We start from the raw sequence: 22,356 nt of genomic DNA, 5'->3' as shown, positions 1-22,356 counted from the left end.
ATATATATATTTTTAAAAATATGAAACTCAACCACATGAAAAGATGGGTAAAGAACTTGAAAAGACACTTCACCATAGAGATTATGGCAAATGAGCATGTGAAAGATATTTAGCAATATTAGCTATCAGACAAATTCAAATTAACACTGCAATGAGATATCACTACACAGCTATTAGACAAGCTGAAATAAAAAACAGTGATCGACTTTCCTGGTGGTTCAGTGGTAAAGAATCCACCTGCCAATACAGGAGACACGGGTTCTATCCCTGATTATGGAAGATCCCACATGCTGTAGAGCTACTAAGTCTGTGCGGCACAGTTAAGCCCGTGTGCCACAACTATTGAGCCTGTGCTCTAGATAGAGCCCAGGAGCTGCAACTACTGAACCCTGTATGCTCCAGAGCACGTGCTCCATGACAAGAGAAGCCATCGCAATGAGAAGCCTGCACATGGCAACTAGAGAAAAGCCCATGCAGCAACGAAGACCCAGCATAACCAAAAATAAATAAATAAAAATTATTAAAAAAAAAAACAGTGATAATGTCAAATGCCAAACAGGATGGGGAGAAACTGATTAGAGGGTTCAGGTGATGACAACATGAACTAATTTATAGTTTTCCATCCAGTCTTTCATCTAATATTTCACCCACTGATGATTACTACCTGGATCTGTGACTTCACTAAGGGTTGTAAAATGGTGATTTTCTACATTTATTTCTATGTTTATTCTATATTTATTATATTTCTTATGAAAAATAACTTTCCCTCATCAACCTAGAGTTATTTGGTTGTACTGAAATAGTCTGTATAGGAAAAACAGAATAAAATACTGAGTTCCTTTCTTTTGTTAATTGTCAGAGTAAGGGGTTGATGTTTTATTTACTTCAAATGGTATCGAATGAGATTTTTTTTCTTTGATGAGGGTTGGGAGGGTGATCTCTCTATTTCTCTTTCAGTATCTTTAATAAACTCATCAGTTTTTACATATTTTACATGTTTCAGTCACTTAGTAATCATGCAGTTATTATCATTATTTGATGCTCATGTATTTTTGAAATGATCCCATTAGTCTTTGATGGCTTTTTTGCTCACTGACACAACAATATAACACAGTTTCATCTTATTTATTTCCTTTCAAATCTGGAATTAGCTATTACCCTCAAGAAGTCTTGATACTTTTTCTGTAGCATAGTATTTAGAGATTTTGTGCATCATTTTGTATATTTTTATCATGTGTGCTCAGTCGTGTCTGATTCTTTGCAATTTTTATCATAGACTAAAGGAAAATATTTGTAGCCAACGTTGATTTAAGCTGGTTTTATTATAATGTTTTTGTTTAGTCGCTAAGCCATGTTTGACTCTTTTGGACTGATTGACCCAATGGACTGTGGCCTGTCAGGCTCCTCTGTCCATGGGATTTCCCAGGCAAGAATACTGGAGTGGGTTACCATTCCCTTCTCCAGGGGATCTTTCTGACCCAGGGATTGAATCTGTGTTTCCTGCATTGCAGGTGGATATTTTACCACTGAGCCACCAGGGAAGCTCCATTATAATGTTACTTAAACATAAATAATAGTAGAGCTCTGTATAAATAAATTTCTTAAGCTAACAGTCCTGATACAATTATAAAACCAAAATGATAAACAACAAAACTAATAAATTAACAGCATTAATTTAATGTTATGCATTAGATTGTTGTGCTGAAACTAAATTACATTTCATAACAGGAATATGACTCTGCAATGGCATATTGAGCATAGCTTATCTTATTGTATGCTGTGGGATGACTCACCTCCCCTAGCACTTTATTCTGTCTACCAAGAAATTGTATTATGTACCACATACCTGGTATAGGACCTGACCACATAGTTTACACGGTCTGATTTGTTCATTGCATATCAAACCCAAAACAACTAAAGTGGTACTGTCTGGCGTTGATGTGCCTGTAAATACAAATACAAGTGTGAGTGTTGATGATGTATGACAGTGTTCATTTACAAAGTGGTCTTCTAGATGATCCTGAATATGCTTATGTTAATTTATTTTAGATTATTTCCTTGGGAGATGGTCAGGTGCCAGATAAAGTAAGAAGACTAATAGTTTTCGTAGAACAAGTTGAGGTTAAAGGGAATATATCTGATGACAAACTGTGATTCCAGAAGCACATGAGAAAGAAGAAACAGAACACGTAGTTTCTAAATGTACCATAGCAAAACACTATTAGTTGGCCATGGCTACCAAAGAAAGTAGAGGGAGTGAAGTGAGCAAATTATAAAACAAAGTAAGCTACAAAGTATTTATAGTACCTGCTGCTGCTAAGTCGCTTCAGTCGTGTCTGACTCTGTGCGACCCCAGAGACGGCAGCCCATCAGACTCCCCCATCCCTGGGATTCTCCAGGCAAGAGTACTGGAGTGGGTTGCCATTTCCTTCTCCAATGCATGAAAGTGAAAAGTGAAAGTGAAGTCGCTCAGTTGTGTCCAACTCCCAGCAACTGCATGGACTGCAGCCTACCAGGCTCCTCCACCCATGGGATATTCCAGGCAAGAGTGCTGGAGTGGGTTGCCATTGCCTTCTCCGTTATAGTACCTAATGAATATTATTGGTTAATGTGAAACAGCAAAAAGCTGAAGCATGAATATAAAAGCAGCACTTATTTAAAATAATAGCACAAACAGCCATCTGTAACATAGCATTTAATTTACCCTTCAAATAAATACTGACCAAAAAGCTAAAAGACATAACTTAGATGGTCTTCAACATTGTTCCCAGCTGGGAGTCTTACAAGTCTCCTTCTCTCCTTGCTTGAAAGTCATCCTTGACTTCTAGTGGGAATTTTATAGCAATGTTTAAGCAGGGGAGTGAGATATCAGGTTTTTTTGTTTTGTTATGCAAGTGATCTCCGTGGTGATGTAGATTCTACATAGTAAAATATATGACTTTTAGCCGAGACTTGTAGCCGATTTCTGAAATGAGTTAGGAGGCTATTGCAGAGTCCTATTTGTTGAGGGTATCAACTGAAGTGAAAAAAGGAGTTGGGAGGCTTGATCTGAGATATTTTTTCCTGATTTGGTTATTTCTGATTTCAGGATTTGATGAGCAAATGGAAAAGATGAACAAGTTAAGAAGGTGTTACAGTAATCCAGGTAAGAAGGGATGTGAACCCAAACAAGGTAATGAGATCAGGAATGGGGGAAAAAAAAAAAAAAACAGGATGAACTACACAGATATTAAGGAAGTAGAAGTCTCAGGACATTTTGATGGAAGAGATACTTGGAGGAAGAGGGAGGAGCAAGAATGATTTTCAGTTTTTAAAAATTATCTACTACAAGTTACTGTTTGCAAAGGTTATTGATGTAAAAACCCCCCACATCTTTCTCAGATTCTTCCATGTCCTATTAGAATTGTCACTGAGAGAAGACCTTTCAAATAGTATTTACCAGGGAACCCAATATAGAAACATATCACCTAGGGGAACATACTCATAAAAAATAACTTTATCTATGAGGGAAAATAAAAGTAAACAAATAACACCTACAGGGTCAACAAACTACCGTGCACAGGGCAAATCTGGATGGCTGCCTGTATTTTTAGTGGATTGATATTAAGAATGCTTTTTACATTTTTAAATAGTTTTTAAAAATTCAAAGAATAATAATTTTTCAAGACACTTTAAAATGACCAAATTCAAATGTCAGTGCCCATAAATAAAGTTCAATGGGAACACAGCCATGCTCATTTGTGTACATACTGTGTATGGCTGCTTTGGGGCTACAGTTGCAGACTTGAATACTTGACAGAGACCTTATAATCCTCAAAGCCTAAAATACTTATTACTTGGCTCTGCAAGTAGACAGTTTGTGTACTCCCCGTCTGCTATAGCCCAGATACTGTGCCAGGGCTTTCATGCTGTGTCTCCTTTACGTTTCTCAAAACCTTTAATTGTATATCAGGTTATAGAGACCTGGAGAAATTATCTAGCTGACCGAGAAAAATAACATGTTTTGTTTGTAAAAATATTCAAACTATTTAGGCAAATGTAGTGTTACCTTCTCTCTCTCTTTTTAAAGGAGCGTATCCTTTCCCGCCTTAAACACTGTTCAGATCAGATCAGATCAGTCGCTCAGTCGTGTCTGACTCTTTGCGATCCCATGAATCGCAGCACGCCAGGCCTCCCTGTCCATCACCAACTCCCGGAGTTCACTCAGACTCACGTCCATCGAGTCAGTGATGCCATCCAGCCATCTCATCCTCTGTCATCCCCTTCTCCTCCTGCCCCCAATCCCTCCCAGCATCAGAGTCTTTTCCAATGAGTCAACTCTTCGCATGAGGTGGCCAAAGTACTAGAGTTTCAGCTTTAGCATCATTCCTACCAAAGATACCCCAGGGCTGATCTCCTTCAGAATGGACTGGTTGGATCTCCTTGCAGTCCATACTCACTCCAAATGCTAAGGTACCAAAGCTAAATTTTCAGAACATAAGGCCCTTTGCAAATGCAATCTTTTAGTCACATCGCATCACTTTTTTGCCCACCCGTTACCACTGAATTTCTCACCGTTCTCCCATTTTGTTCAGACACAAGCTGAAAGTGACACAATCAAGAGATATTTAGTATTCACTTCATTTTGGTCCCTTGTTTACCCTTCCTTTCTATGCTTTTTTTCCCTTTACTTTCTAGATCGAATTGTCTACCACTAGGAAACATAAGAGAAGGAAATGGCAACCCACTCCAGTACTCTTGCCTAGAAAATTCCATGGATGGAAGAGCCTGGTGGGCTACAGTCCATGGGGTCACAAAGAGTCTGACACGACTGAGCGACTTCACGAGGAAATATAAAAAGAATGAAGGAGGGAAACTGCAAAATACATAAGGGTTTCATTTCGGGGAAACATACTTCTTATCACTCAGGTCAACCTAACTGGTCAAATCCTCGAGGGTAGGACTGGTTTTTTTTAAACCTTATTCAACATCTACGAGAGGTTCAGTGGATGGCCATTCGCATATTGATTTCCCCACCTCTCCCTCTTCCTCTCCTTTAGAAACCCTGGAAAACAAAACATCTCCCCACGGAAACACCTCAGGGTCGCGCCAAGATCCAGGCTTGCGCACTGAGACTCGCCCGGCGCTACAGCCTCGACTCGCAAGTCCGCGGGGTCTCCGGGCAGAAACCCAGCGCGGGCTTCTCGATCGATCGCGCGCGCCTGCGCGCTCCCCCCCGCGGCCCCCTACCCTGCAGCAAGGGGAGCGTGACGTAATGCAACCTCAGCAAGTCAGGCGCGGTATAAAACAGGACTAGGCGGCGCGCCTCCCAGACGCAGAGTAGCTTGTGATTGGCTCGAGCTGCGGAACCTCGGAAACCCGAATGTGAGGAGCTGGCTGATCCACAGCTGCCGCCCCCCGCAGAAATCCGGAGCGCGGTCAGAATCCAACTGGCGGCGGCGGCGGCAGGTAAGGAGACTCCTGAGGAGAGAGTACAGGCACTTGGGTCGGCTGCTCTCAGTGTCGCTCGGTTGAGGAGAGGCTCGCACCCAGCGCGTAGTGTAGGGCGACGGGAACAATGGAAGTGGCGTCTAGTCCCTAAGCGTTCCCTCCCCTCGGGTAGACAGTGTTTCTCCTCAGCAGCGGGTGGCTGGGGGAATTGAGAGAATTACTTCTCCTTCAGCTGCCCTGTTTTTCCCCGAGGCCACAGCCCGCGGGGGCTAGAGCCGTCGTGGAGGCCGTCGGTGGTTTAGGGTGACGGGAAAATGGCGGAAAACAAAACGGTGAAGAATGCGGCGGCCCCCTGGCATTTTCTCTCGGCGACACTACCCCCCCCCCCCATTCCTCTCAGCTGCACTTCCCCCATCTCGCTCCCGCCCCCGTCCCCGCCAGCAGCGGTTGGTAACCTTGGAAAGCGCGAGGGATAACGGCGTTTGCGAGAGGGTGGCACCGAATCGGGCATTTTAGGGGCTAGGGAGCCGTCAGAGCCTGCGGTGGGGGTGGGGGCCGTGTGCGGCAACTGTCGCCTTTGCTAAAACACCACCATTTTGGTTCCCTGCCGCCGTCTCCCGTGTAGCGGGGCAAAGGGAGCAGGATGGTGAGGGGTTGGGCAGCACGGCGTGGGTAGTATCGGTGGCGACTGCTGCACCAAGTGAGGGAGGAGGGGAAAGGGTATTCTTGTCTCTTCGCTTTCTGCCTTTCCACTGCGAAGGTTCTCATTTGGTTGAAGATCCAGGGAGATGGGTAATGTATGGGAGGGCACGTGTGTGCGTTCTGCTCAGAATGATTGAAACTTGGCGTGGTCGTGGGAAAGGGAGACTGATGCGGGAAGAGGGTTGCGTCCAAAGCTGCAATACTGCTACTTGCCAGGGCTCCTTTGTCTCCTATCTCTGCTTATACTACTTTCACATTCTCTTGTTCTGCCGCCTTAGGATTTTTCTCCTGTCCCTCACCCTATTTACATCATCTAGAAGCTAGGCCCTGAATAATCTGTTCAGAGAAGACGAATGAGAGTAAAATGTGTGCTTGGTGGGGGGGGGGGGGTTGTTTGTTTTTTGTTTTGCTTTGATTTTTGTTCTGTGATTTCTGCTCCACATAAACTAAGGGAAAGATGTTTTCTTGAAGAGTATTTGGTGGTTACCTCCATTCAATAAGGATGTGAAATATGCTCTTCAGAATACTGAGAAGCCTGGCTACTGAATCCTAACACACTGCTGTTCTCATACCCCATTCGTTATTGATCTTATTGAAACTTTCTATATGGGGAAAAAGGTGGTCCAGTTTATTTGATATTCTTAAAGTGTGATAATTCCTGTAAGAGTTGCACTGTGTTAAAATTTTTACACTTCATTGAACACTAGTGCAGATTTTTTTCCTATGGATTTGGCAAGAATAAAGCTTGCCCTTGGTTGGTTCTCTTTTACTTTCCAAAATAAAATGTTGCTAGTGATTTTTAAAATATGCTTTAGGAAAGATTTTGGCTTAATCAGACGGTTGGATTCTAAGTGAAGTAACGTTGTAGGTAGTTATTTCTGTTGGAATCCCTTTGGTTGCTTTTTAGGTTAACGGTTTTGAGCATATGAATCCTTCCCAATCTCACCCTGTACATTAAAGTGTAAAGAAAAATTCTCAAGTTGTGTCAGAGATTCAGTTTAAAATGTTTTAAGGTATCTAATTGTGAATGTATTTTTACAATAGGTAAAAAGAACGTTCTTCCAAAGAAAATAACGTAGTTCAGAAGGAAAAATAACAAAAACAAAATGCTGCAGATTTTATTTTACAATATGTAAGAAAATCTACAGTTTCTTCAGGATACTCATATTAAGGTGATTAACAAATTACTTCATGTTTTATTTAATAATTAAGCAAAATTAACTGTTTAAAACATTTTAAAGGCATTTGTAATTGTTCTGTTGGTTATGTGATAAAGCATTTATTCTAATTAAATTTAAAATAGTACACTGTTTTAAATGTTGGAAATAAGTAATTATGGCATTTTAATTTCTCTCTCTGAAGACCCAGGTAGTTTGTGAACTCTCTTGACTTCATTTTGAAGGCAGAAAACAATGTGGTGTTTAAAAAAGATAACAGAAATACAGCTCAGAATGTGCTCACACATAAAGTAATTTTGTTTGAATCATTGTAATATACAGAGATGTCACCTACTGCTGTAGGATTTTGAGATACATGACTCAAATGTTGATAAAGATTACTCTGTGAGACTTTCCTGCCTTCTGTACACCTATAGAACTTTGAGGCAAGGGAAAAAAAAAATCTTAGTGATCTCCTGTACTTAAGAATAGATTAAGCCAAGTCTATTAAACATTTCTAACTAAAAATGAGGAAATGTTCTATAAAATTTACAGATTTTTTGGTTGATTTGCTTAGAAGCTTGTATCTGAGAGTAAAGTATACATATAGTTTTAAGAAATAACATTAAGTAACAGAATCTAATTTTAGGTTCCATACTATCTGTTAATCTTAAATATAGTATAAATCATTTGAAATGAAATAGGTTGAGCCCTTGCTTCCAAAACTAGCATGAGGCTAGTATAGCTTTATTAATTATTAATGAAAAAATTGACAAGTAAAAGCTATTCTGAAAGAAACAATTTGCTAAATGTTTGTATGTGATTGATCTTATCTCTACTACATTTAGGAAGCAGTCATGTTTCATGAGTCCTCAAAACTGTGAGCCAAGAGATTGTAGTAGAGTAAGGCAAGAAGTCCTTACTGGCTCAAAGAACTCCAGGGAAACTGGGATAGAACATTTTTCATTATAAGTAGAACCCCGGGAGCCAGAGGTGAAACACAAGTTTATCTGCAGAGCTACGCTGCAGGGCTGAGCTGGGTCTGGAAGAAATGGATGAGAGCCACTGGATGAAATGCACTAATACTAGACACCTGAGTCCTCTAGTAATGTATAAATACCCCAACTACTGTCTGTTGTCATCTTGTTCTTTTTCTTCCTTTTTAATAACCTATATTTTAACTGGAACCTCAATACTACAATTTTGTTCTTTTGCTTGCGTCTATCACTTCCCTGTGGCTCATCACCCTTTGTGCTTCTTCTCCATTATCTTTGGTTTACTTCCACTGACCCTTCTTTTATTTATGGTTGTCACATAAAGCATAAAACAAGGTTTCTTTTGTTTGTTTGCTTTGTTTTCCTTTGTAATGAGATTTGCACACCTGGTTGAGAGGCACATTTTCAATTGCATTTTTCTCAAAACAATTGACTTTGACCTAAATGCATTTAAACTATTTTAAAAAAACACTTCTTTTACAGAGATTTGTGAATGAACTTTACTAAGTATGGATCCAGGTGGTGGAAGTCTTGGATTGCACACATCAGACTCTAGAATGGCCCATACCATGATTATGCAGGATTTTGGTAAAGCATTTTCTTTGTTGTATTTTTTATTTGTAACTAAATATCAAAACTCTATTGGGGAAGGGGAGAATTACAATGAAAACTTGTTCCTTTGCCAGGAAAATACATTTGTAGGGCTTATTTAAGTAAATCTATGTGTCAATAGTCTAGTTAAAATCATTCTTATAATTTTGTGGGTAGATTGAAGTAAGCAAACTTGGAATATAGTGGTAATACATCATTGGAAATGAAAAACAGTTTATATAAATACTTACAGTAGTTCTCATGTTAGAAAATGTTAAAATATAAAATACATTTTAAGTTGCATTGTTAATAAAGCTGGAAATGGAAGTACTTTCATCATTTCAAAGAAGTTAGATGCTTATATAGTGATAGAGGAATATCTTGCACTAGATGATTAATTGTATTCTGATGCCATATACTTAGAAAGTTCTCACTGATAGCATTACCTTTTTCTTTTCTTGAAAAAAAAAAATCCCTATTTTTGTGACGAGATTTTTCAGTGGCCTCTTAACAGTAGTCATTTTGATGAAAATGATAAGACACCCTTAACAGCAAATAATCTGAATTTGGGCAAGGTCAGTCTGAATGATAGAAGAGAGAGGTATCTGAAGTATAAGTGGCAGTGATAGAGTGGTAAGACTTACACAAAAGATCAAAGTGAGTGTAGAAGAGACAAATGGTAAATTGGGATAAAATGTAAACAGAAGCATGAGATATTGTGGAATGTTAAAGATACAATTAGAAATGGGAGACTACAAAGAGGATACTTTGCTCAATTAAGAAAAGGCTATACTATTTTTAGATAATATGGTTGAATATGTTATTTTGTCTCATGTTGTAAAGCCCACTGTAATGAGACTCAGAACTAGATTCTAGTCTTGGCAGTCTTATTAATTATCTATATAAACTTAGGCAAATTACTTAATTCACTTTTATGAGTGGGTTGGGCTAGATAACATTAAATGTCCTCTCCAAATTTAATATGGTAGGAGTTGTAGTTAATTGATGACACAAAAAGGAATCATGGATTTACTCTGCTTAAAGAGTCAGAAGTGAGTTTTTTGATTATAGATGACCTAGAAGTGATTTTAGGTGGAAAAAGTATGTGAATAAACTCTAGAAGAAGGCAAAAGACTGAGGTGTAAGAGATTTTAAAAAGAATTTTGTGAATACCTTGCAAGAGATAAGTTTTTCAAATTATGGAACACTTGAAATTCAGTATAATAAGTTTATAATAATTTTCAGTATATATTATTTTATATACTGAAATATATATTTCAGTATATGTATATATATTTTAAGTATATATTAAGTATAATCTTAACTTTTTACCTTTTAAAAATAAGGTATTTTTTAAACTTTTTCCTTTGGGGTATAGCCAATTAACAATGTTGTGATAGTTTCAGGGGAACAGCAAAGAGAATCAGCCATACATATACATGTTTCCATTCTCCCCCAAACTCCCCTCCCATCCATGCTGCCAAGTGAGCAGAGTTCCATGTGCTTTACAGTAGGTCCTTGTTGGTTATCCATTTTAAATGCAGCAGTGTGTATATGTCCATTCCAAACTCCTCAACTATGCCTTGCCCCCATCCTTCCCCCCTCAGCAGCCATAAGTTCATTCTCTTAAGTGTGTGAGTCTCTGTGACTGAAGTCAGACAGAGAAGGAGAAATATTATATGACATCTTTTATATCTGGAATCTGAAAATAAATGATGCAAAATAAGATTTTTTATGGAAGAAATACAGTATTTTGTCCATTTTATACAAAATATTACTTACCCTATGGCATCTGATACAGTCCCAGAAATCCCTCCCATCCGCACTCCTGAAGAAGTTGCGCATTAGCAAGCAAAGCTTGATTCCTTTCAAAGATTGGAAAAATGTCTGGTGCTGGTGAATTTTTACTTGGTGTTCCTCTTAGCTTTCTTTGCATTTTTCCTCCTTGCTGTCTTGAGGCTTAATTAATCCCTTATATCTAATACTAAGGTTTCCAAATTCTAAAATTTGATTAGAAATTAGATACATTCTCTTTAAATTTTTGCTAGCTTAAAAACTTAGATATCTACAAACCCAGAAATTAATGATACTTGTGAAACATGAGTGTAGCATACATAGATAGAGCTAGCTAAGTAAACACACTATGTGGTATAGAATCTCTAAATTCTCTGTTTTTGGTTGGTATGAAATGGCTACTATATTGAGTCTGAACTATTAATTTAATTCAGAAATTTATTGGACCAGTTTCTTTTCAAGGATACTTTAAATTTTACAATAGTATGCTTTATGTGATAACTTGTGCATGTCTCAGTATAATAGTTGTCCTTGGAATCTGTGCTGTTGAATCTAATTGTTTAAGATTTTATTGCTAAAAAAAGTCCATACTGCTTTGAGCGTGCGTGTGCATGTGTATTCAGTTGCTTAGTTGTGTCCAACTCTGTGACCTCATGGACTGTAGACCACCAGGCTCCTCTGTCCATGGGACTTACCAAGCAAGAATACTGGAGTAGGTTGCCCTTGCCTTCTTGAGGGAATCTTCCCGACACAGGGATCAAATGTGAATTCATTACTACCGAGCCACCTAGGAAGCCCATATTGCTTTGAGACTTAGTAGCAAAATAGTGGTATGTGGTGGCCCAAGACAAACCCCCAAAATACCAAATATTATGCTTTCTGGTGAAATTCAGCTATTCACATTTAAGCAACTTTAGTAAGAAGGGAAATGCTTGGAATAATGACTTGTTTCTTAACTGTTATCAAGTCATCTAATTGATTTCACACTTTTAAAAGATTTTTTTTTCATATTGTTTATAGTTTGCTACCTAGCGAGATAAAATTTTAATGCCTTTTAATGCTGCTTACTAAATGCCTTGAATTTTAAATAAGTCACTATATGGTAGGTCTTTTTATTCTTTCTCTTTCAATCTATTCCTTTAGTAGTGACTCACTTGATTAGCCCTATAAATTTCTTAAAAATCAGTCTCTAGAGTAAGTAAATTCTGTTTTCCTCATTTAGGCAAGTTAAAAAAGCCAGTCTAGAGTAAAAAAAAAAATGCATTCAGTTCCCAGCTTGAACCTTGGGCAAGCTTATTTAATCTCTCTAAACTGTAGTTTGTTTGTGTTTAAAGTGGAGATAATAACACTCCCCTTATTTCATAGTTCTGAGGCTTAAATGAGATATTATATGTAAAATACTGAGTTACTTGGTGCATAATATTCAATAATAAATATAGCTAATGTGTAGCTAAAATAAATAACTTTGTCTAGCAATTCAGTGGAATTTCAAATGAGTTGATAAGAGGAAAGAGCAGAATTTAATGAAAAGCATTTTGGATCATGGTCTGAATTTCTGCCAGTACCCTGTGGGAACTCATCAATTCTTGGTCTAAGATTCTTAAATTATTTAGTTCAGGGTAAACAAGCATGTTTGGATTTTTTTGGTTTATATCTGATTTATTTTAACATGTAAGTTCCTGCTAGAGTAAAAACTAGGTAAACTGAAAAGCACTTATTCCATCTTATTAGAATCCTCCCAAACAGGTTAATCTGAACCCAAGCCAGCACTAGCATTATTCTGTCCTTCCATCCTTCTTTAGTGTCTACCTTTAGGAAACAAACTATTTTCTAGCTGTGTTCTTAAATAAATGGAATTTCCCGCACTTTAAGTCTAATTTATGAAAAAATTTTATACAGTATTAATGTTGTCATTCATATACATAGAATTTCAGTACTGTGAATTTTATAGGCTTAGCATTTAATTTTTCCTTGCTAAAAAACACATTTTCAGTCTGGTTGAATACTAAATTTGAACCCTCACCGTCTCCCTGTCTACAAAAATGACCAGTGGAGTAAAAAGTGAGTAGAAAGTTCTTATTCTATACACACTCCCTTTGTCTACTAATTTTCAAGGTTGAGGCTGTGTCCTTTTGGGTAATGTGGTTTCGGTGAGAATTTGAGAATAGTGAGAAAACTTCAGAAGGGTTGAAAAGTAACTTTGCCTTTTCACCTTATTTTTTAATGTGTTCACTGGTCTCCATCCTAATTTACCAGCAATCTTCCATAATGAATTGGTTAATAGTAGTGAATCATGTAACAAATTGCACTCTTTCAGATTATTACTGTATAGAAAGTGATCATTATGTAGAAAAGGCTTTGTACTGGATTCTTGTAGGTAATTTTCTTATAACTTGGTCCATAAACTATTAATTTGTTTACTGCATCACTTCAGAGGCAGAATGTAACAGAATTACTTGTGAAGGAATTTTACACTCTTATAATATTTACAAGAGGGTAGGAGTTGGCGTTTACCATGCTGCTCAAGATAAATGTTATTTAAAGCTTTATTCCTACAATTTACTAGTTTAGAATTTAATACAATTCAGAGTCTATTTGTGTGTTTTTTTAAAATAAACCAAATATTTATCTAAAATGAGTTTTCTTCTCCCCAAATCAGATGTTAAAAGATGCTTTCCATTTTTAAAATAAAGAAGTCTCTGAACTTCTTTATTTTTAAGTCTCTGAACTTCTTTATTTTAAAGAAGTTCAGAGACTTTCATGTTTATAATACGTATTGTCTAATGTATTAAGCTGTCATATTTTATTAACTCAATTTAACGTATTAGCAACCTTTCATGGTTTTGTGTCCTTTTTAGTTTAACTTTAACTTTTTGAAATGCTAGACTCACAGGAAATAGAAAAACTAGTGTATAGGGTCCTATAAACGCTTTACTCATATGTTTCTGCAATGGTGACATCTTAGTACAATATTAAAAACGGGAAATTAACATTGGTGCATTACTGTTATCTAGACTACAGACCTCATTCAGTTTTCACCACTTGTGTGTGTGTGAGTGTATATGGGTCTGTGCAATTTTGTTCCATATATAAATTTGTATTGGAGAAGGCAATGGCACCCCACTCCAGTACTCTTGCCTGGAAAATCCCATGGACGGAGGAGCCTGGTAGGCTACAGTCCATGGGTTCGCTAAGAGTCGGACCCGACTGAGCGACTTCACTTTCACTTTTCACTTTCATGCATTGGAGAAGGAAATGGCAATCCACTCCAGTGTTCTTGCCTGGAGAATCCCAGGGACGGGGCAGCCTGGTGGGCTACCGTCTATGGGGTCACACAGAGTCGGACACGACTGAAGTGACTTAGCATAGCATAGCATAGATTTGTATAGACACCACCACAGTGAAGATACACAGTGAGCATGTATTTATGATGTCCATCACCGTGTATGTGCTATACCAAAATATTCACATACACCCCCATCCTTGGCAACTGTTATCTATACTCCATCTCTATGCTTTTAGAATTTTGAGAATGTTATATAAATGACTCCATTTATACATTATGCAGTATATTGTATGTTGTAATTGAATTTTTTCACTCAGCACAATTTTCTGGCAGCTGATTCAGGTTGTTAATGTATCAATAGTTTGTCCCTTTTTTGTTGATGAGTAGTATTCCATAGTGAGGATGTGCCAAAGATGGCTTAACCAATCATTTGCATGCTGTAAACATTTGAGGTGTATTTTTCTTTTGCTACTAGAAATAATATCTACTATGCGTTGTTATGGATATTCATTTTTTGTGTGTGTGTAAACATATTTTAGTAACTATGGGAGAAATGCTGCAGAGTGCAATTGTTAGGTTGTATTGGTAAGTACACATGTTTTTTGTAAGAAAGTGCCAAATGATTTTCGAGTGGCTGCTACCATTACATATGAGAGATTCAGTTTCTCTGCATCCTCACCAACCTGTGGTGTTATTTCTTTTTTTTTAGCTGTTCAGTATCTCACTGTGGCTTTTGTGTTTTACTTCAAAATAAAGTATATTATTTTTAAGGTTTTAACTTAGATTTTACTAACATTATTTTCTTTCACTTCCCCCTCAGTTCCTGGTTGGTGGGGGTTTTTACGGCAGTTAATTATCAGTGGTTCTTTAAAATACTAATTTTCCGAGGACTATTTCTAATTTAAAAACTATTTTATGTCATCTGATATATAAATACTTTTAATTAATAAGATTACTTTCTTTGGATAATTTGTATTGTAGTTGCTGGAATGACTGGTACTGCGCATATCGATGGAGACCATATTGTTGTTTCAGTTCCTGAAGCTGTATTAGTTTCTGATGTTGTCACAGATGGTGGGATAACTCTTGATCATGGCCTTGCAGCTGAAGTTGTCCATGGGCCTGATATCATCACTGAGACTGATGTAGTAACAGAAGGTGTAATTGTTCCTGAAGCTGTACTTGAGGCTGATGTTGCTATTGAAGAGGACTTAGAGGAAGATGATGGTGATCACATCTTGACGTCTGAGCTAATTACAGAAACTGTTAGAGTACCTGAGCAGGTTTTTGTGGCTGATCTTGTTACTGGTCCTGATGGACACTTGGAACATGTGGTCCAAGATTGTGTTTCAGGAGTTGACTCTCCCACAATGGTTTCAGAGGAGGTTCTTGTAACTAATTCAGATACAGAAACTGTGATTCAAGCAGCTGGTGGTGTTCCTGGTTCTACAGTTACTATTAAAACTGAAGATGATGATGATGATGATGTCAAGAGCACTTCTGAAGACTACTTAATGATATCTTGTAAGTGACATTTAAGTTCCATAATTACTTGGTAGAAATTTATTTATGTATAACATGAACAGGTTTTCTGGGATGGGAGATGTGTTCAATAAAAGTCATGGGGGTAATCTTTTTGAAAAATAATTTTTTTCAAAGCTGTGTTGTTCAGATGGTTTTTGAATTTGCTCATGTTTTTAAATTACTCTGAAAATTCATACCCACAATGGAGTAAATTAATGCAATTTATTAATATCTTAGAATAAAAGTATGAATTTGGAAGGTTCAAAAAGAACATTAAATGACACAAAATTTTAATGGTAAATATATGTATTTAAAAATGGGTAATTGTATGCAACCACCGCTTTCTCTTTAATTTGACAGATAGTGGAGTTGGCATTTCAGTTTTGCTTAGGAATTTAAGCATAACATGTTAAGAAATGTGTAATTAGTTTTTCTAATTAAATACTTGAAAAGTAAATAATCAACTCAGATTGTATTCTACAGTTCTGCCTGTGTTTATTTTCTGTTGTCTGTTTATGTGTGTGTATAGTCTATGCAAAATACTTAAAACAAATTTATATCAGCCTGACTTTATGATGTTCTTAAGACATTCTACCTGAATGAAGAAGATAGAAGTATCTTGTTCTCATTTCAAGTGGTAGGTTTGCCTGAATAGCAGCAATAATAGAAATCTTATGATAAGTTATTGGTGGAGCTTGAGGAAGAAGTGGATCTATTCCTTATAAAATTTGAAAGCATCATGCTAGAAGGAGTAAAGATTAGATGACGATTTCACTTTTCAAGGGAGGATTTTTGTTCTTTTCTTTTTTTAAATAAAAAATGGTTGATTGAGAAGTGAATTAACAGGTAGAATATGTGTATGTATATATAAAATGATTGTATGTTATGTATGTGTATCAGTGAATTTAAAACTAAAAGCAAATTATATTTAATTTGTAAATATGATTCTGAAGTCTGATGTGTTAACTTTTTTCCTCTATAAGCACTTCAAAGTGAATATTTATATTGTTTTGAAGCGAATAATTTAAGCCACTAAAAGACTGTGCAAATGTTATTATTCTTTTTCAATTGATGTGGATTACTAAAGCAGCTCCATATTTACATCTTAACCTGACATTTTTTTTTTTAAAAAAGCAAAACTGTGATTATGGTTTTCTAAAACGGTGTGGCAAAAGTCGAAAGTCTTTCTGTACCAAAACAAATTCAGTATGCCTTTAAAAGGATACTTGTCAAATTAAACTCTTTGGTATTAAAGTGGTCTAAAATTTAGACGTTATATGTATTGTGAATAGTCATATCTCAACATATCTTCTGTGATTTGTTTCTGCAAAAGTTTAACTTTCTAGACTATTTTAATTTAAAATATTTATCTTTATGTTACCATATGTGTCAAGTGCAAAAGACTTCTGTCCTTCTAGTCTAATAGACTGATAACTATAAGGAACATTGTGTTACTCAAATAATACTGGAACTGCTGTGGGGTCATTTTAGGGGAATTCAGACTGGAGATTAATTACCTCCTTAATCATTAGTAAAGAAACTAACAATTTTTAAATAAATACCTTTTAAACATAAATAATTTTTATTGTAGAAAATAGGATATACAAAAATGAAATGTTTTATATCGTTTATTTTCTCACCACCCAGATCACTGTATCTTACCATTTTCATTTATTTTATTTTACTCTAGTTTGATTTAGTCTGTCCTTTTTTTTGTTCATCTCTTAATCTTTAATTCATGTTTTTACCTCTTGGGTTTTGTTGACCATTAAATCTTCAGAAGTTGAAGAATAAATTGTCTTGAGAGGCCTCAATGTTAATTTTAAAAGTTCTCTGGCTTTTTTCCAAGATATCTTCAACTACTCTAAGAAATAAAATTGAGAACTTAAAACAGACTTTTATCTTGTTCCTGAATCCCTATAAGGAAATCTCATCAGCAGCTGGGTTTTAGTGGTAGAGAGTTTGTCTTCTCTCAGTCTCTGAGGTACATCTTAAGTTTTTTCCACTTTCAGACCAAATGTCACAATTTCTTTATCTTAACAGATAGTTAGGCTATTCCACTTGTGCTAAGTAACTTGGAAATTAATATAGGATAACTGTATCTGTCTAAAGTTGTCCCAGGTGTTTTCTTTAAAAATACCTAACACCCATAAGACACTTGTGGGTGATGATTTCCTTTATGAAAAACTTCATTGGAGAAAGGAGAGTCCTTTAAATAATCAACCAATATAATGCATTCAAAGTTGTTTTTTATCTATAAAATCAGTTTTTATTTCTTTCAGGAAAATAGTTTTGTGTAAAGAAAAATATATTGGTATGGTCATTATGGGAGATATCATGAAACCTCACCAATTTCAGGGATAAAAGGGAAAAGTTAATACCTTTGCATTTTTTAATATAACAACTTTATTGAGATATTCACATGCCATACAATTCACTCATTTGAGATGTTCATCAGTGATTTTTCATATATTCACAGAATTAATTGTATCACCATAATCAATTTTAGAATTTTTTCTTACCCCAAAAAGAAATCCTCATGCCCTTGAGCAGTCACTCCCCTAGTCCACTCACCCTTCAGGCAACCACTAATCCAGTTTCTGTCTCTATAGATTTGTTGTTTTCAACATTTTATGTAAATGTAATGGTATAATATATGGCCTTTTGTGTGTGACTCCTTTTACTTAGTATAATGCTTTCAAAGATCATCCATGTTGTACCATGGGTCAGTCCTTCATTCCTATATATTGATGACTATATCCATATATTTCATTATATGGATATATATTTTATCAGTTCATTGGTTAATAGACGTTTGGGTTGTTTCCACTTTTGTGCTGTTGTGAATAATGCTGCCCTGAACATTCATGTACAAGATTTTGTGCACATAGATTTTAGATCTCTTCGATATATACACATAGGAGTAGAACACCTTTGTAATTTAATTATTATTCATTTTTGTTTGTTTCATCATTGTGTAATAAAGTGAAGTCACTCAGTCGTGTCCGACTCTTTGCGACCCCATGGACTGTAGCCTACCAGGCTTCTCAGTCTGTGGGATTTTCCAGGCAAGAGTACTGGAGTGGGTTGCCATTGCCTTCTGGATCCATTATACATTGCCTTATCCCATTCCTGTGGTACATCAGTATATAGTTGACCCTTTAACAACACAGGTCTGAACTGTGTGGGTCCACTAATACAAGGATTCTTTTCAATAAATATATACTATAGTATTACATAATTTGAGGTTGATTGAGTCAGCAAATGTAGAACTACAGATATGGAGGGCCAACTCTAAAGGTATATATAATTTTCAACTGTGTATAGCTTCAGTGCCCCTAAGCCCTGCATTGTTCAAGAGTCAGCTGTACTCTATACTGATAATATCATATTCACCATATTAATTTTTTGGTAGATGTAACAAGAAAGGGGTGCATTAAAAAGCCTACTTAGTTTTTTAAAGGAATATTATATCATACATTTTACTAAAATGAAATTTTAATCAAATTGTACCAATGGTCTATAGAAGAATGTTGAATGATACCACAGTTTATGGGGACTGGTAAATAATGCACCTTACTATTTTAATGTTATATTTAGCACCAGTAGAATTCTGTGTTGTGTAAAATATTACCCACTTATTACTAGCTGGGATGACATGTAGACTGAGAAACAACACTGTGGGACTTGAATGTTGTAAACCTTATAACAAACAAAAAGGTTAAGCTTGAATTTTAGGTATTTTGAGTATTATCTGTATTAAGAAAAGACTTAGAATCTATCTCTAAAGCCTGTTGATTGCCTGTTAAGTCTTTGTTAACTTTGTACTTTCTGTAATGAAGAATATAGAATAAATCTTGAAGTTGGTAGTTTATCTCTAAAACTAAAACTGTACACTAACATATCTAATAACTTTATCATCTTCTATGAACATAAAATACAGAACAAGTTTACTCAGTACATTTCAAAATTGTTCATTCTGAGGAATCTAAGTAGAAAATAAGGTACACATTAAACTGTGGACATTAAGGAAAGGTATGAATGGAATCAGAATAGCAACAGTAATTTCAATATTTAAAGTGAAATTATGGTACAGATCTATTGAGAAGTGACCAGACAAATGTCTTATTTCATTTCATGAGCTTTAATTTTGTGAATTACAGTTTTAATTCAGTTGATTGTAGGAGGAACTGTGGTCACTTTAAACCACTAAAGTGTATAAAATAGTATTTATCACATGAGACTATTTTTTTCATTAATTTACTGTAAATTATTCCAACCTAAGAAATTCATATTTTGGACACTTTTAAAATTTTTAATATTCTATGTTTTTATTTCTAAGAATGAGAAAGTACTTTTTTTTTTCTGAAGACTTATTACTTGACTCTTGTAATTTTTTTTAAAGATCTCATTGTTTTATTCAACGTATTTTAAAAGAGAGATTGTTAAACCAATATCAGATTCTTCATCTTTTTTCTTTCATTTTAACCTGCCCCATTGTCAAAAAAAAAAAATGTTTACCAAAAAAGTGGTAATAGAATTAGGGTCTATGATGAAATGAAAATTTTTTTTTCTATTTATTTTGATAATTTAGGTGCTCTCTTTCATAGACAGTAAACTATCTGAATTCTTAAATATTATGGAATCATTTATATTTAGTCACAAAGTTAAAGTAGCTTTACATTGTAGGAAGAATTTCTGAAATGTGTTGTTTTTCACCATTGTGAAAGACCAAAAGAATATTTTTGAATTTGCGCATATCGAGTTTGAAACTGAGGTAAAGGCTAGACTTTGACCCATATAGATCTTAACTGAAATACATATTTTTAAGAGTACTGAGTTAAAAACTTTTAAATGTCACTGTTTTCAGTAGTTCTGGAATTGTTTAGATGTAGTCAGGACTTCATGATTTTTTATTTCGTATGTGATACTATGATACATATAATAGGGAGGAGCAGATTATCAACTTAGATTACATTTCAGTTTTTATAGGGACAGAACAAACATTGAAATGAAAAAATGGTAGGCATATGACGTTAATATTTTGGGGAATGTATTGTTTAATATTTATGTCCAAAGAACAAACTCTGTAAATATAGTATATTCATTGCATTGTTTGTGCACAATATTTACTTGAAACTAAACACTATTCTTAAAAAATCAAAAATTTTAAGTATACTTTAAGTGTAAGTAATTATTGTTGATTTTATGATGATTTTGAAGCAAAGCATACAATGGTTAAGTATAGAAGAATGCACAGTTTCTGATTTGAAGTTGTCTTCCATTGACTCAACAGGAGTTAAAAGTATTTACTAAGGTTTTATTTTTATGATTTCTAAAAAGCCCTTTTTATAAGATAATTCAGGTGTTTTCTCTTTTTTAGATACTAGATTTCATATGCTAATTGGTTTAGACATGCTGCTACTTAATTTGGAAACTTGTTTATGTCAGCTTATTTTATGAGTACTATATATTTTATGTTCTAATTTTTTGGTATTAATTTTGCTGTTAGGATTTAGCTTAAAATGTTGAACATGATGGAAGATTATTTAATTTTTTCACAAATCATTTTAATTAAAGCTGAAATACAAGAGTATTACATATATATAAATTGAAATCTGTGACTAGATTTTTATATGATTATGATCATGTAGTGTATCTGTCTTGAATTCTTTTTTCATAAACTATACCACTTTTAATGGTTGCATAATAGGTTATTAATTGAATACAGTGGGTAAGTTGTTAACACATTATTTCACATTGCACTAATATTAATGCTTAACACCCACTAAATGTCACTGGTACTTTTTGGCTGAAATAGTTTCCTCTTTATATTTTACAGTAGATGATGTTGGGGAAAAATTAGAGCATATGGGGAACACACCATTAAAAATCAGCAGTGATGGTTCACAAGAAGATGTTAAAGAAGATGGATTTGGTTCAGAAGTAATAAAAGTGTATATATTTAAGGCCGAGGCTGAAGATGATGTTGAAATAGGTATAAATACTAAATTTATTGCTATAATGGTTAGGAATTAGAACTTTTCTTTTCTGGAAACTATTCTAATACTGCCTTCAACGTGCAACTTTTTAATAGGTTTCTTTGGGGTGGAATATTTTAAAATTATATATATGTAATATATATATATATAATTTTAAAATATTCCATTTAAAATATCCATTCTATAAATATTCTATTTATAGACAATTATATATATATATATAATTGTCTATAAATATGGTACAGAACAAATCATTCTTAGATTCTTCCAAACATGTAGAAGATTCCAGTTGAGATTTCAAAACATGAGTGGAGGGAGTTTGGTTTAGAATAGGAAATTGTGAGTATTTAAGAGTAGTCTAGAGGCAGGCTGCTTGGATTTTAATCCTAGTTCTACCATTTAAGTGACCTTTGGTGAATTACTTAACCTCCTTCTATGTCAGTTTCCCCATCCATAAAATGGTCATAATGGTAGTAACTACCTTATAATAATATTATTGCGAGGATTAAATGGATAAATACATGTGAAAGACAAAGTGCTTTGCACATATGTTGTTGTTTCTTAGTAATGACTGATAATTTAAAGTGAAATTTATATAATTTCTTGACAGTTAGAATATATAGGGGGGAGTATTTTTCTAAAGGAAAATAATATATCTTCCTTATTATAATATAAAGTGTGCTCAGTCATGTCTGACTCTTTGTGACCCCAGGGACTATAGCCCACCAGGCTCCTCTGTCCGTGGGATTTTCTAGGCAAGAATACTTGAGTAGGTTGCCATTGCCTTCTCTAGGGGATCTTCCAAATCCAGGGATCGAACCTGGGTCTCCTACATTGGCAGGCAGATTCTTTACCACTAGAGCCACCTGGGAGGA

At 35.3% G+C, this 22,356-nt stretch overlaps 1 protein-coding gene across 7 annotated transcripts in view; it reads left to right on the top strand.

The window, feature by feature from the left end:
• The first annotated feature begins 5,286 nt into the window (after window positions 1-5,286).
• ZNF711 (zinc finger protein 711) overlaps window positions 5,287-22,356 on the top strand; it is a 31,386-nt gene continuing 14,316 nt past the window's right edge. The window contains exons 1-6 of one of the 7 annotated variants that reach the window (XM_070365699.1): window positions 5,287-5,448; window positions 7,177-7,304; window positions 8,138-8,394; window positions 8,768-8,872; window positions 14,937-15,479; window positions 21,322-21,477. In XM_070365699.1, the coding sequence (XP_070221800.1) occupies window positions 8,794-8,872; window positions 14,937-15,479; window positions 21,322-21,477 (778 nt within the window). In that variant the 5' untranslated portion in view covers window positions 5,287-5,448; window positions 7,177-7,304; window positions 8,138-8,394; window positions 8,768-8,793. Of the gene's footprint in view, window positions 5,449-7,176; window positions 7,305-7,324; window positions 8,400-8,767; window positions 8,873-14,936; window positions 15,480-21,321; window positions 21,478-22,356 lie in introns of those variants that run through there. The other 6 variants (XM_070365700.1, XM_070365698.1, XM_070365701.1 and 3 more) reach the window with 6 other exon arrangements.

Source organism: Bos mutus, chromosome X, assembly GCF_027580195.1.
Source record: "Bos mutus isolate GX-2022 chromosome X, NWIPB_WYAK_1.1, whole genome shotgun sequence".
Classification (NCBI taxonomy): Eukaryota; Metazoa; Chordata; class Mammalia; order Artiodactyla; family Bovidae; genus Bos; species Bos mutus.
This window is presented reverse-complemented; position numbering and strand designations above follow the sequence as displayed.